We start from the raw sequence: 12,668 nt of genomic DNA on the forward strand, positions 1-12,668 counted from the left end.
CCCAATTAATGCCCGTTCTGGGCTCCACTGAGAAGCCTTCTTCCTGTCCAGTTACTGTTAATAGATTTCTCATAAGTGGCTGTATTGTAAAAACCTCATAACTCAGTTTAATGCCCCCAATAAAATTATCTCAGGACGTCAGGCCTGAATCATTGGCAGTGCTGGGGATGGGGAGACCTGTCTCTCCTGTTTGCTGTTTATGCTTTTGCTCCACCTTGGCCCAGGGGACGTGGGAACAGGAGAGGGTAAACTTGTTCCCTCTTCAGGCACCTCCACGCACTTTCCAATCCGACTCGGCCTGTGCTTTCGGAGTCGGAGTCGGCAAACACCGCGGTGCGGTAGGATAGACACCACGTGGTGGTGGGGGGGACTCTTAAGAGCGATAACCTTCGCCGTTTTCATCTCTGCCCTGTGAAGCATTATTCTTCCCATTTCTCAGGTGAGAAAACGGAAATGCAGACAGGGGAAGCCACCTGCTGTGTTACACAGCTGAGGTCAGGAAGCCAATCTCCTGATCCCATCACTCGTTGATGTTGTGATCATTCTTCCTCTCTGTTTTCCCCCCTGAGCAATCAGATCGAGCCCTCCCTGGCACAGGTGCGGTGAGGATTCAATGAGAGCAGGTTTGTAATGACCTGAACCCGAGGCAGACCATTGTTGCCTTCCCTTTCTGCCCCCCTGGGTCTCTCTCATGTCCCGGCAGACCTTCCTTGCATGTGAACTCAGACCCTGGACAGGGATCAGTCACGAGGGAGGCGTGGGGTGGAGGGAGTAGAACCCAGCAGTGATGTCACCGATGTGCTTCTCCCAGGAAGGATGACATAGCGCTCACACGGTGGCCCAGTGGCCACTCTCTGGGGACTGCAGAGTCAGACAGAGCAGAATGGGTGGGGGCAGGGGGCAGGAGCTAAGAGTTCAGAGCTGTGGGTCTGGGCTGGGCCGTGGCTGCCTGCCCTGCCCACGTGGGTCCTGGCTCCAGAGAGAAGAGGGTATGCCTGTGTCTCTACCCCCAGAAGAACATTTCTCAAGACTCTCCGCTGTGAGTGGAGGCTGCAGGATGGCACTCTTGCTTACGGAGTGCCGACCATGGGCCAGGTGTGGCGGGCCTCTGCGGAAATCTAATTCAACTTTGGAGCGCCTGTCCATCTATCGGCCTTTCCCAGGTGAGGATACTGAGCTGGGCCCAAGTCTGTTTGACTCCAAAGTGCAGTCTGTCCTTCTGCAGCCTCTGCAGATCTGTCAGTCTGGCTGGGGGAGAGGGCTGGACACACCTTTTGCCTTGGACCGGCCACAGTCACAGGCAGCCTCTTCTACCCGGGCCTCTATTTCATCATTTGGAAAAGGACTGCAAGTCACATGTGGAGACAGACGATGGGCTTGGGGATCAGGGACAGCTGGGTGCCAGCTCAGGTTCTGCCACTGGCCTGTGGTATGGCCCTGAGCCAGAAGCTACCCTTCCCTGAGCCTCAGTCTTCTCATCTGTAAAGGACACGATATGGCTCCCACGTGTTCCGACGATTCATAAGATAAGGTGTGGAAATAGGTGTTCGTGCAGACCAGTTCCCTCTCCTGTCCCCACCCTGGGCTCAGGAGGGACTGAGGGTCACGCACTTCATCCCCCAACATCTGACACAAAACTGTAGGCTGAAATCCTGACCCACTGGAGAGGCAGGGGCATCATCTAGTACCTTCTTCCCTTTTAAACTAGGCTTGTTTCCTCCTTCAGGCAGTCCTCTTAGGTGCTCACCCCATTTGGTTGAAGAGCCTTCATCCTGCCCCACGCACACTCCCTTCTGCTCCACACTCCCCTGTAACACCCCAGTGTTACACATCTGTCTCCCCAGCTGTCCTGGGCTTCAGGGGTGTGGCCTAACTTTGATTCACACCTTCTGAAACCCCCATGCTTGGCACACATAGGTGTCCTGAGTAGGCCTGCAGAGAAAATACAGGGGAAGTGAGAGTTGAGTGTGTGTGTGTGTGTTTGTGTAAGGGTACATGCATGTGGGAGTGTGAGATGTAAGCTCCTTGAGGACCAAGTGTACGGCTGTTTATTTCCTTCTACCCAGTACCCAGCACAAGGCATGGCGCCAAACATATCAAATAAATGAAGAATGAAATATACAACAGTCACTAAAATGCCCCACCTGCCTTCTGGAATTTCTGGAGGATCCAGTCACTGTCAAATCCCAGGTACACACGAGCTAGACTACAGAGAAGAGTCATTAGACACACTTCTAGACCGTTGACTGTGACCTCATTGATGTCTCATTAAGATCTTGTGAATCAGAGTTTATTTCCTCCCTACTGCGCAGGTTGGCAAGCTGAGGATCAGAGAGGGCCTGTGTCTCCTCTAAAGTCACACAGCCAGCAAGAGGCAACCCTGAAGCCTGAGTCCACATCCTGGGTTCTTTCCACCACCATCAAGGGTGGACAGCCCCAGAGGAGAGCCCCCTCCCCAGGCCCAAGGCCCAGATCATAAACAATGGGAAAAACACAAGAGTGATGGCTTCTCATCCCGGGGGGAGCTGAAAAATGGGATTTACGAGGCCATTAATTACTTCCTCCTAATTAAATCAAAATTAAATGCGAGCAGAAGTACGTTTTCCTTATTAAAGACAATTAAACGGACAGCGCAGCTACGCAAATAAAATGAGTCCAGGATTTAAACGGAAAGCAAATCAAATAAAAAGCCTCCCCCCGGAATGAGGGGTCTGTTCACGCCTGTGCTACTCGTAAACCAGGAGTTCATCAATTTTCTTTAAATATTAGCAACTTAATTAAATCTGCTCTCCTCCCCACTTTAATCCTGCTGTATATCTAAAATAGATCTCACCGCCCACAGGAGTTGGTCATAAGTGCTGACCCCATAATTCTATCTTTTTAGAAAAAAAATTAAAAATCTTACAAAATCCACATCCAGCTGACAGAAGCCTCCGGGGAAATTACAGTTCGGAAAAGGGATTAGTCAAAGTACCCAGATTGTATGGAAATCTGGGAGGCTGCTTGGAGGGTGGGTATTGGGGGCAGGTGAGGGGAAGAGGTGGCCGGGCTGTCCACGGGGGGGGGGGGGGGGGGGGGGCAGGACTGGGGAGGGAGCCATGGGTGTTGGGGCCTCGGTGACAACCACGGACCCCGGCGGTTCCTCCGGGTGCCGACAGGAGCGTGGCGGTGAGTGATGGAGAAGGCGTGTGTAAAATAGGTTACCGTTGGGCGCCGGGGGTTCACTCTGCGGATGGTGTTGTTGCTAAGCTACCTTTGGAATTCGACAAGGACGGATGCTCCGAGTGGCTCCCTGGGGCGGGGGAAGGGGAAGCAGCGATTTCACTGAAACCGTGGAGAAGGCCTTTCCCCCAAAGAGCGAGAGAGTGTGGTAAGAGTGTGTGCGCGCACATACAATCGCCTGCACAAAGGTGGGGCTCGGCTCGCAAGGGGACAGGTGGTTTTTAAAAGTGCAAACCCATATTCCTCATATTCCAGTTGCATACTGAGTGAGGGGCCGGCTAAGCGACCACCTCCCCCCCCCCCCGCCCCCCACCACTTGGGGGTTAAAATCCTGGGACATGGGTTGCCCAGAAGGCTTCCAGGGTCTGGGGAAGGGGCTGGGAGTGTCTGTGTAGCTGAGAGGCTCAAGCTGATGGAAATAGCAGGCAAGACCCATAATTATGAAAGCTAACACCCAGCACAAGCCAGGTGCCAGGCGCTCCCTCTTCTTGGCTCTTGACCTATACCAACTCGGTAATTCCTCATCACAGCCCTTTGAGGACGGGCTAGTAAAGGCCTCACTCAACAACAAATAAGGAACCTGAGGTTCAGAGAGGTTCAGTAATGTGTCCCAAATCAGAGAGATAATAAGGGGCAGAGCTGGGATCTGAGCCCCCAGCAGCTCTGGCTCCAGCTGGCCCCCTCGAACCACATACTATATACCACCTTTCTGAAGGCAGTATGCTCTGGGCACATGTTTGCAAAGCGATGGAAAATTCTCTTTCTTCCCTGCAGAGGTGGGCTCTGGGAAGAAGGGAGAGGGGCTCTGGGTGAAGATGAGGGAAGAGGGGGATAACATGGTCGTGGCAGCCATGAGGATGTTAGGAGAGGTTGCCCCAAGGAGAAGAAAGACACCCGGGCCTGGCACAATGCTTGGCTCATGGTCAAGGGCACTCACATTGCCCTGGGCCCCAAGCTGGTGTCCAGAAATCTGGTCTCTAGGGTTGGTTCTGTCACCGTGTTGCTGGGTGACCTTAGTCTGATGTTCTCTGCCTCCGGCCTCAGTTTCCTGGTGTTATAATGAAAGGACTTCCTAAGGCCACCGACTCTGGTTCCTGGAGATAGGGGTGGGGTTCTCAGACTGTTGAGATGCCAATGGCCAGCGGGCTGCAGGCAAAGTGCTGAGTCAGCAATGGATTCTTCTGGTTTCAGGACATGGCGGATGGGAAGGCCTGGGAGCCCCAACTGCTGGGCAGACGACAGAGCTCAGGGACCTGACAGCACCAAGCTGACATTTGGGCAGATGTCTTTCCCTGCCTCTCTGGGGATTTCCTGGACTCAAGTCCACCTCTCAGGGCCGGATGTCTCGGAGACGTTGGGAGAATCAGACTGGGACTAGCTTCTGACACACACGGGTTCAAGCCCTGGCCAAGTTGCTTGTCCCCTTTAGGACTTTGGTTTCCTTGCTCCAAAAGGGAATAATGATTTCTTTCTTGCCATTTAAGGATTAAATGCTTCATATGAGAATAACGAGAAAACAACGAAGAACAACAAACCCGACTGCGGTCTGAACACCATATATGCCGTTTTTTTCCTTAATCGTTTCAGCAACCCTAGGAAATGGGCTCTCTTAGCCCCCCCATTACAGACGAAGAGACAGGTCCAGGAGGGGACGTAACTAGTTCAAGGTAATACAGTCTGGGTTGGCAGAGGCAGGCCTGAAGCTCGGGGGCATCTGGCCCCCAAGACCGCATTCTTAGTCTCCTCACCATCAGCTATGGCCTGGCCAGACCTGGTCCCTTCTTCCCCATCCCCTCACCCCCTTCTGCCAGCCCCACCATCTCACTGCCCTGGCCGGAAGTCAGGAGCCCTAGGCTCTGCCACTAGTTTGCCAGGTGACCTTGAGCAAGGACATGGATGGAGGGGAAGGTAGCCAAGGACCAGGGATTACTGTGTCTAGACCAGAGAAAATCTAAGTTTCCTGCAAAACAAACCGGGAGATTTACATCAAGCCCTTCCTCCCCTCCCTGATCCCCGATCCCTGATCCTCGAGCCTCTGACCTGAGAAGGTTGATCAACCTTCCAACTCTCAGACCCATTACGCACACAGGAAACTCCAGAGTTGGTCCCCTGTCCCGTCTCTGCTGACCAAAACTTCCCAGAAGGCTGACGGGCAGAAATCAGAGAGTTCCAGCACCCTCTGCCTCAGTACCTCAACTGCTGACAAGTCTCTGACTCAGTCAGGCTCCCTCAGGCCTCCACGTCTTTGCACGGGCTATGTATGCTCTTTTCCTCATCAGCCCCACGAGCTCCTATTCATACATCAAAACCCTGCTCACGTGTGTTCTCCTCCATGAAGCCAGCCAACAGATACCATTTACCGAATGTCTGCTCGGCGCTAGGTGCCCACCTGTGAATCATGTATCAAAGCTCTCTGCTACCCTGGGGAGCCCCCAGATGGCAGAAGCTGTATCTTATTTGCCTCTGCCTCTCCGGCATCAAACCCGTGAGGGGCTGGGAATTGAATGGCTGAACAAAAGTCTTTCCCAGCTTCACATACTCCTAAGGCACAGATGCTTAGCCTCATTAACCATCATTTACTCAGTTTGAGAAAGTAGCTTTCATTCATTCATTCATTCATTCATTTAATACGAACAGTTTATGAACAGTTTATGAACAGTCTGTGTGCTGAGTGCTGGATTTGACAGTGAGGAAAACAAACACGGTCTGATAGGAAATATATACATTAACTGTATAATCAAACACACACATGCATAAGTAAGTGTTATGAAGGAAAGCTATGGAGACGTTGGAAGGCATGTGACAAGGATGGATGGCCATATCCAGGGGATCTAAGCCTGGTGTGGTCAGGCCAGCCTCTGTGGACCTGTGGCATTTGAGTGGAGACCTGAGTGTCAGTATAGATTAATCAGCAGAAGCAGGAGCAGGACTGACCTGTTCAGGGAGAGGAAATAACCCAGACAAAGGGAAGGGGCAGTAGCAGGAGCAGGGCACTGTGAAGACCATTAGAAGAGCCCTAAGCCTGAAACTCAGAGGAGTGTGCCAGGAGGTAAGGCTACAGGGGACCCAGATCTTTGTAGGCAACCCAGTGAAATTTGGACTCGACCCCAAGTGCATGGGAAGCTACTGAAGAATTCTAAGCGGAGTGGGGACAGTATGTGTGTGACATGATCAGATTTGCAAACTCGTTTCTACATTCTAGATGCATCCAGCTATGAGACGGCCTGGGTTTACCTACTAGCTCTCTCTGCTCTGAGATGTGCAGGGGAGGGGGATAGGAGGAGGGCTTGGGACAGGGAGGGGCGAGCAGAGCGCGCCCCCCTGCTGTCTGCCCCAAGCTGGAGCGGGCTGGGAGGAGGGACGGGGGACTGGTACTTGGGGGAACCGGGTCCCTAGCGTCTCCGGGGTCCTGGGCGCGGGGCAGCGGGTGCGGGGGCCCACTTTACCTTGCCCACGTACAGGGGCTCGGTGCCCGTGTACTCCTCCACCACGAAGAACTGGTTCCACACCCAGCCGCGCTTCACGCGCCCGGCGCTCGGCGTGCCGTCCTGCCTAGCCCCGGGTGCCGCCGGCGCGGGTGTGCCCGCCGCCCACAGGCGTCCCGGCAGCGGTGGCGGCGGCGGCAGCAGCAGCAGCAGCAGCAGCGCGGGCGACAGCGCGGCTCCCGCCCGGAGTCCCCGACCGTCGGGCCGCGGCCTCATGCTTGGGCTGCACCGGGCCGGGGCCCAGGAGCCTGGACGGGAGGCACCGGGGCGTCGCCGCTCGGTGGCACGACGGAGCGGCACCACGTCACATGGTGGCTTCAGCGCGGCCGCCGGGGCGCCGCCCCCGACGGGGCACCCGGACAGGCCCGCCGCCCTGCGCGCCGCCCAGCGGCGGGGGCGCCCGGCTGCAGGGGAAGGGGGCGCGGCCGCACCCGGAGCATGGACGGCCCCCGGGGTCCCCGCCCGCGCCCCCCTCGCTGCCGCCGCGGCCGGATCACCAGGCGGCGCCTCCGCGGCTCCCGAGGCCGGTGTGCGCCATGGTCCCCGCGCAGAGGGGTGCTGGTTGGGGCCCGGCAGATCCCTGGAGGGCTAGGGGCCGTCCCGACCCGGCCCGGAGCCTGCGAGAGAAACAAGAGAACATCAGAGGAGGCGCCTTGTGGAGGCAGGGCAGGTTGAGTGGACCTCTCGACGACGTTTAGGCGTCAGTTAAACACCCGTTGTGATCCTTAGGGGTCCCCCACCTTCTTGGGACTCCCGTCTAGTAGTTCTGCCCCTCCCCCATTTACTCCCCCACTCCAGCCCTGGATGCTTCCTTTCACCTCCCATCACACACCTGTCCTCTCCCAGCCTCCCCCCACTTTCTTATGACCCCTCGCCCAGCTCCTTCTCCGGGGTCCTCCACCAGCCCTCAAGCCCCCCGGAGCAGGGACCTTCCCAGCTGCCTCCCCTGATGCTGGCTGGCAATCTGTCCACCCCAGCCCACCCCCTGGAAATCCCCCACCCCAGATAGGGAGCAGGCCCTTCTAGAAGGGGTCTTCAAGGGTCCCCAGGACCCAGGCCTGCCACCCACATTCACACCCTCTCAAAGCAGGTGAGCGGTCATTCCACCCAAAACAGAAGCCCAGGGAAGGCCCTCTGTTTCCTTGCTAGTGCCTGCGTGGGCCCCTTCAAGGGTGGGGGACCTGAATCCCAGGGGGCCTTGCTTGGTGGTTCCCTGAGTGGCTCTGGGCAGGGCCACAACAACCCCTCTGAGCTTGCCACGATGTCTCCACATTCCCCCAGAAAACCTTCCTTTTGCAGCATCTGAGAGACACTGCTCCCCCCTCCTGGACCAGCACTGCTGTCCCCAGATCAATCCATCTCTCCTTCCCTCACCTCCATCAGATCCTGCTTTCAGCAGGAGAGGATCTGAGGGACTAACTCCTACTCAAGCCATAATGATGAATAATGGCTTAATGTGGGTGTTTACAGGGGACAGCAATGCTGCTTTAATGGAGGGATTTCAGGTACTGACAAGAGTGAGTGGAGGTGAGGGGCTCAATCCCCACCCTTCTCCCCAAGCCCAGTTCAGCTCAGTTCAACAACTCAATTCCACTGAGCACCGGCTCAGCCTGGGCTGGAGGCTAGGACAGAGATAAATAAGCTTCCGGTTTAGCGGGGTGGGAGATGTAAGTGCAGGGTGGCGTGTGAGCAGAGCTCTAAGAAGGACTCGGGGAAGAGAGTGGGCACCGGTGTCTGGAAGGGGATGGTGGGTGGAAGGGAATCTGGGCTGCTTCTTGGAGGAGGGGGCTTCTGAGTGGTTGGGAAGAAAGGGATGGGCATCATGGCCAAGGAGTGTGCAGGCTGCCTAGGGGGCATTTGGCTGGTTGGGGGAGTTCGGTTGCAAATACGGGGTGTATGGCTAGGCAGAGGATGGACCAGGTCCTCTGGCAGAACAAAGAGTGGCCAGAACCTTTGGGGCAGAAGAAATGTGACCCAGCAGCACAGCGGACGGCTCTCCTGCCTTTAACTAAGTTGTGCCAGTCATAGCAACTGTGAGACTGGTTTTTCATACCCGTTCTGCAGATGCTTGATTCCCCAGTGTTTCCTTCCCCACATGGGCAAAGGAACTTCTTTAGAGAGGGGTTCAGAGTAGGGAGTCCTCTGTTGGAAGGGGGGATGGTGATGAGGTTAAAGCAGCATCTCAGGGCGGTGAGAAGGAGGACACCTCACAGCCCCTAGGGAAGAGAGGAGGGAGGAGTCCCGAACAGGGCACCACGGTGTTCCCTCTTTCCCTGCTGGCGGCACCCTGAACGAATGGAGGCCAGGAGGGCCCGTGACACTGGTGTGGTCCCCAGCGCCCCGTCTCACCCCTTCCGCACCCACTCTGTGGGGCCTAGGCATGAAGGCAGAGCCAAGGGATGAGGTGCCCCCCTCCCCTGGTGGCCCTGCTCTGCGATCCTGGAGATGTGCCGCCTCTGGGGATCCGGCTTTGATTCCCCACGGTACAGCCTGGGCCGGTTGTAATGAGGCTGGAGTTATGGGTGAGGAGGAGGCATCGCTCCGCAGCCTTCATTTCCTGGAGCTTATGACTTCCCTGCGGGCTCGGCAGAAACTGTTCCCCTGACTCCATCAGGCAGTTCCAGGACCCATCACAGCCCTGCAGGGATGCAGAGGGGAGGGGCCGGTGGGAGGATGGGCATGGCGAGAGGCTGGGATCAGGTCTGGGGGAGAGCTGTGGGGGTGCAGGAGGTGGGAACAAGGGGAGGCCTCCAGTGTTTGCAGGCACCCCGTTACTGCTCTTTCCTTCTCTCTCCCTCCTTCCTTTTCTTTCTTTACACCCCCTTTTCAAAGATTCTGTCATTCCTTCATTCATCAAACATTAGCATCTACTACAAGTGGGGAGACAGAAATGCATGCGTTCATTCGTTCCTTCAACATACTTTCAAGACAGCAAGATACAATCAGTTCCTCGGTTATATATCAGGACAGAGATGCATTTCTCCTGGTTAGTCATTTACTCATTCAACAAATATTTACCACATCTCCCTGATGCCAGCGCCTGCGCTGGGCGCTGGGAACAAAGCAAGAAACAAAAAAAATCCTGGTCCTCATGGGGCTGAGCTTCTAGTTATAAAGGAAAGAAATCTACCATATAATTTCTGGGGGTGATAAGTGGTGAGAAGATACATAAAACAGGAAAGGGGGAGGAAGAGAATGATGGGAAGGCTGGAGTGGGTGTCTTATTATAGATGTGCTATCAGGGAGGGCCTGTCGGAGGAGGTGACATTTGGCTGATTTGGAAAGATGAGAAGGAGCTTGGCACAGAATGGTTCCACGCGGAGAGAATAGCACATGCAAAGGTCCGGAGGCTGGAATAAGCTGAAGAAGAGCAGGAAGGCCACTGTGGCTTGTGCAGAACAAGAGTGTGGCTGAAGATGAGTCAGGACTGAGAGACGCAGGCCAGATCAGGCCAGACTGGAGAGGGAAAGCAGTTTGCATTATATTCTGTGTGTGCAGAGAAGTGCTTGGAGGAATTTAAGGAGGCAAAACCCACAGGAGGCCGAAATGGTCTCTGACCCTAAGGGGATTTCATGATGGATGTTCTTCAACACAGGAGAGCCAAGCACAGCACAGTGGGGCACAGCGGATGGACTGCATTGTTGAGAAGGTGGCTCTTGAAGTCAAAGTGAAAGAAGGATTTGGACATGAGGGATTTGGGGTGTGGGGGAGGAGAAGGAGCTCTCTGTGGAAGGACTGCCTGGGGCAAAGGCCAGAGGTCGAATCCCACTTTCGAGAGGGGCAAAGTGGAATCCAGAATGTTGTCCAAAGTTGCATAGGATGCTTGGTGGCTGAGTGTGGTCTGGAACCCAGGCTTGGATTCTGCTGGGTGTGGGACACCTTTGAAGGAACAAGAAAAGTCTCCCCTCTCAGTGGTGCAGCCCAGTGCCAGGGGCCATGCTAGGCAGGACCCGGGTGGCTGCATCCCACTTGGCTGGTCCCACAGGATGGGTTGAGGGGCAGGGCCTCTCCCTCCTCCCCAGGCCATCCCACCGACGGCCTCTCTCAGACCTGTTGGCCAGGCTTCCTGGTCACCTGCCAATTCACAGCTCTGCCTGGCCCTGCCAGGCTTTCTGCAGACAGTTCAGCCTCATCTCTCCGCCCCTTCCTCCTTTTCTGCTCCAGCTGTGTTTTCTGAGCGATGTAACCGCAGGACCCTATCCTGGCCTTCAGTCCTTCAGGGGAGGCTGCTGGGGAGACTTGGGCCTGCCGTGGGATCTGCCAGGCCTTCCGAGGAGATCGTGAGCATGTTGGTGGCTTTCTCTGGGCTACAGGTCTCAACCTACTGCACGGTTGTTTCATCCCATGGGATTAAATGTCAAGCACAATAAATGTTGGTTTTGCCCTCTCCACTCTCCAGCCTCAGCTCCTCTGATCTGTGTGCTCTCACCACCTCGTAGGCCTACGTGATTCCTATGTGCATGTGGGCCTGTGTCTGCAGTCGTGGGAGTCATTCATTCCGTAGGCATTTGTGAGTTTCCACTCTGCGCCGTTCTAGGCACAATGAAAAGAAATGGGTAGAGTCTTGCCCTTGCAAGTCTAATGGGGGACAGACAATAACCAAATAAATAAATAACATGACAGTTTGTGGTGAATGCTGTCAAGAAAAACAAAGCAGGGTAAGGGGCACGGAAAGTGCTAAAGTGGGGGGGATTTGTTCTCTCTCTCTCTCTTTCTCTCTCAATCATCTGTTATAAATAACAGTTTATAGAAGGTGGTCAGGGAAGGCCTCATGGCTAAGGTGACATTTGAACAGAGATCCAAATTTAGGGAAGAAGGGAGCTCTGCACATCACTGGGAGAAGAAAATTCCAGGCTGGGGGAACAGCAAGTGCAAAGGTCCTGAGGTCAGTGCATGTTTGGTGTGCAGGAGGAACAGCAAGGAGTCCCTTGTTGCTGAAGTGGAGTGATGGGGTGTGAGCAGCAGGAGATGGGGTCAGAGAAAATATGGAGGGGGGCATCAGGGTTTGCAGGGTCTCCTTTGGGTCCCCTACCCTGGAAGGGTTTGAGCAGAACAATGACATAATCTAATTTCTATTTTAAAAGATTATTGGACTAGCTATTGTGTTCGAAATAGGGGGAAGCTGGACCATTTCAATAATGCAGACAAGAAGTGAAGGTGTCTTGGACCAAGGGGGAGCAGTGGAGGTGCCGAGAAGTGAAGCTGTGCCTTGGGCTACGTTGTGGGTCCGAGATGGGATGCCAGGGAAAGAGGAACCAAGCATGGTCATCAGGCCGCCTCAGTAAGGGAAATGGTGAGGTTCCCTCTCCCCAAGCTGAAGGCAGCTGTGGGCAGAGCAGACCTGGAATGTGTTCCATTCAAATGCCTGTTAGACATCCAGTAGCCACATGGAGCAGGCCAGGGCACCTAGAGTCAGGAGCCCAGGACGGGGCGCCTGGCTGCAGGGGTGCATCTGGGAACTTGGATGGTATTTAGAGATGAGATCGGACAAGGCCACCAAGGCTTGAGTGCAAGTGGAGAAGAGTCCCAGCACCTTCACTACAGAGATCGGGGAGGTGAAGACAGTGGCGTGAAGGAGGCTGAAGAGGAGGGAAGAAGGGCAAGGGGGGAGAGGCACGGAGAGAGGAGTTCTCCTGGAAGCCCACGGAAGACTGTGCTGGAAGGAGGAGGGGTCATCTACTGTGCAGACTGTTCTGTCGGGTAAGTGACCGTCTGTCCAGCTTTGCCTGTGACAGTCCGGCTTTACATCTGTGGTCCCGGCATCACGGCCAATAGTGTTCCATCCTCTCTTCTCCCAGTTTAGGTGATGAATTGTATGGTCATCCTCCTGCCAGGTCAAGTCAGATGTGGACTTTGAATTGACCGTTGGCTCCAGCAACACAGAGGTCGGCCTTGATCAAAGCTAGTTTGGAGGCGTGGAGGTGTGCAGGCTTGAATGGAGTGGGTTCAAGAGAGGCTGGG

The 12,668-nt window shown here is 55.1% G+C and overlaps 1 protein-coding gene across 2 annotated transcripts in view; it reads right to left on the reverse strand.

Annotated features, from left to right (window-relative positions):
• CDH22 (cadherin 22) overlaps positions 1-12,668 on the reverse strand; it is a 121,094-nt gene that overhangs the window by 61,690 nt on the left and 46,736 nt on the right. For both annotated transcript variants that reach the window (XM_045980174.1, XM_045980175.1), the window contains one exon: positions 6,669-7,324. In XM_045980174.1, coding sequence (XP_045836130.1) covers positions 6,669-6,923 — 255 coding nt within the window. In that variant the 5' untranslated portion in view covers positions 6,924-7,324. The remainder of the gene's footprint in view (positions 1-6,668; positions 7,325-12,668) is intronic.

This window comes from Meles meles, chromosome 16, assembly GCF_922984935.1.
Source record: "Meles meles chromosome 16, mMelMel3.1 paternal haplotype, whole genome shotgun sequence".
Lineage (NCBI taxonomy): Eukaryota > Metazoa > Chordata > Mammalia > Carnivora > Mustelidae > Meles > Meles meles.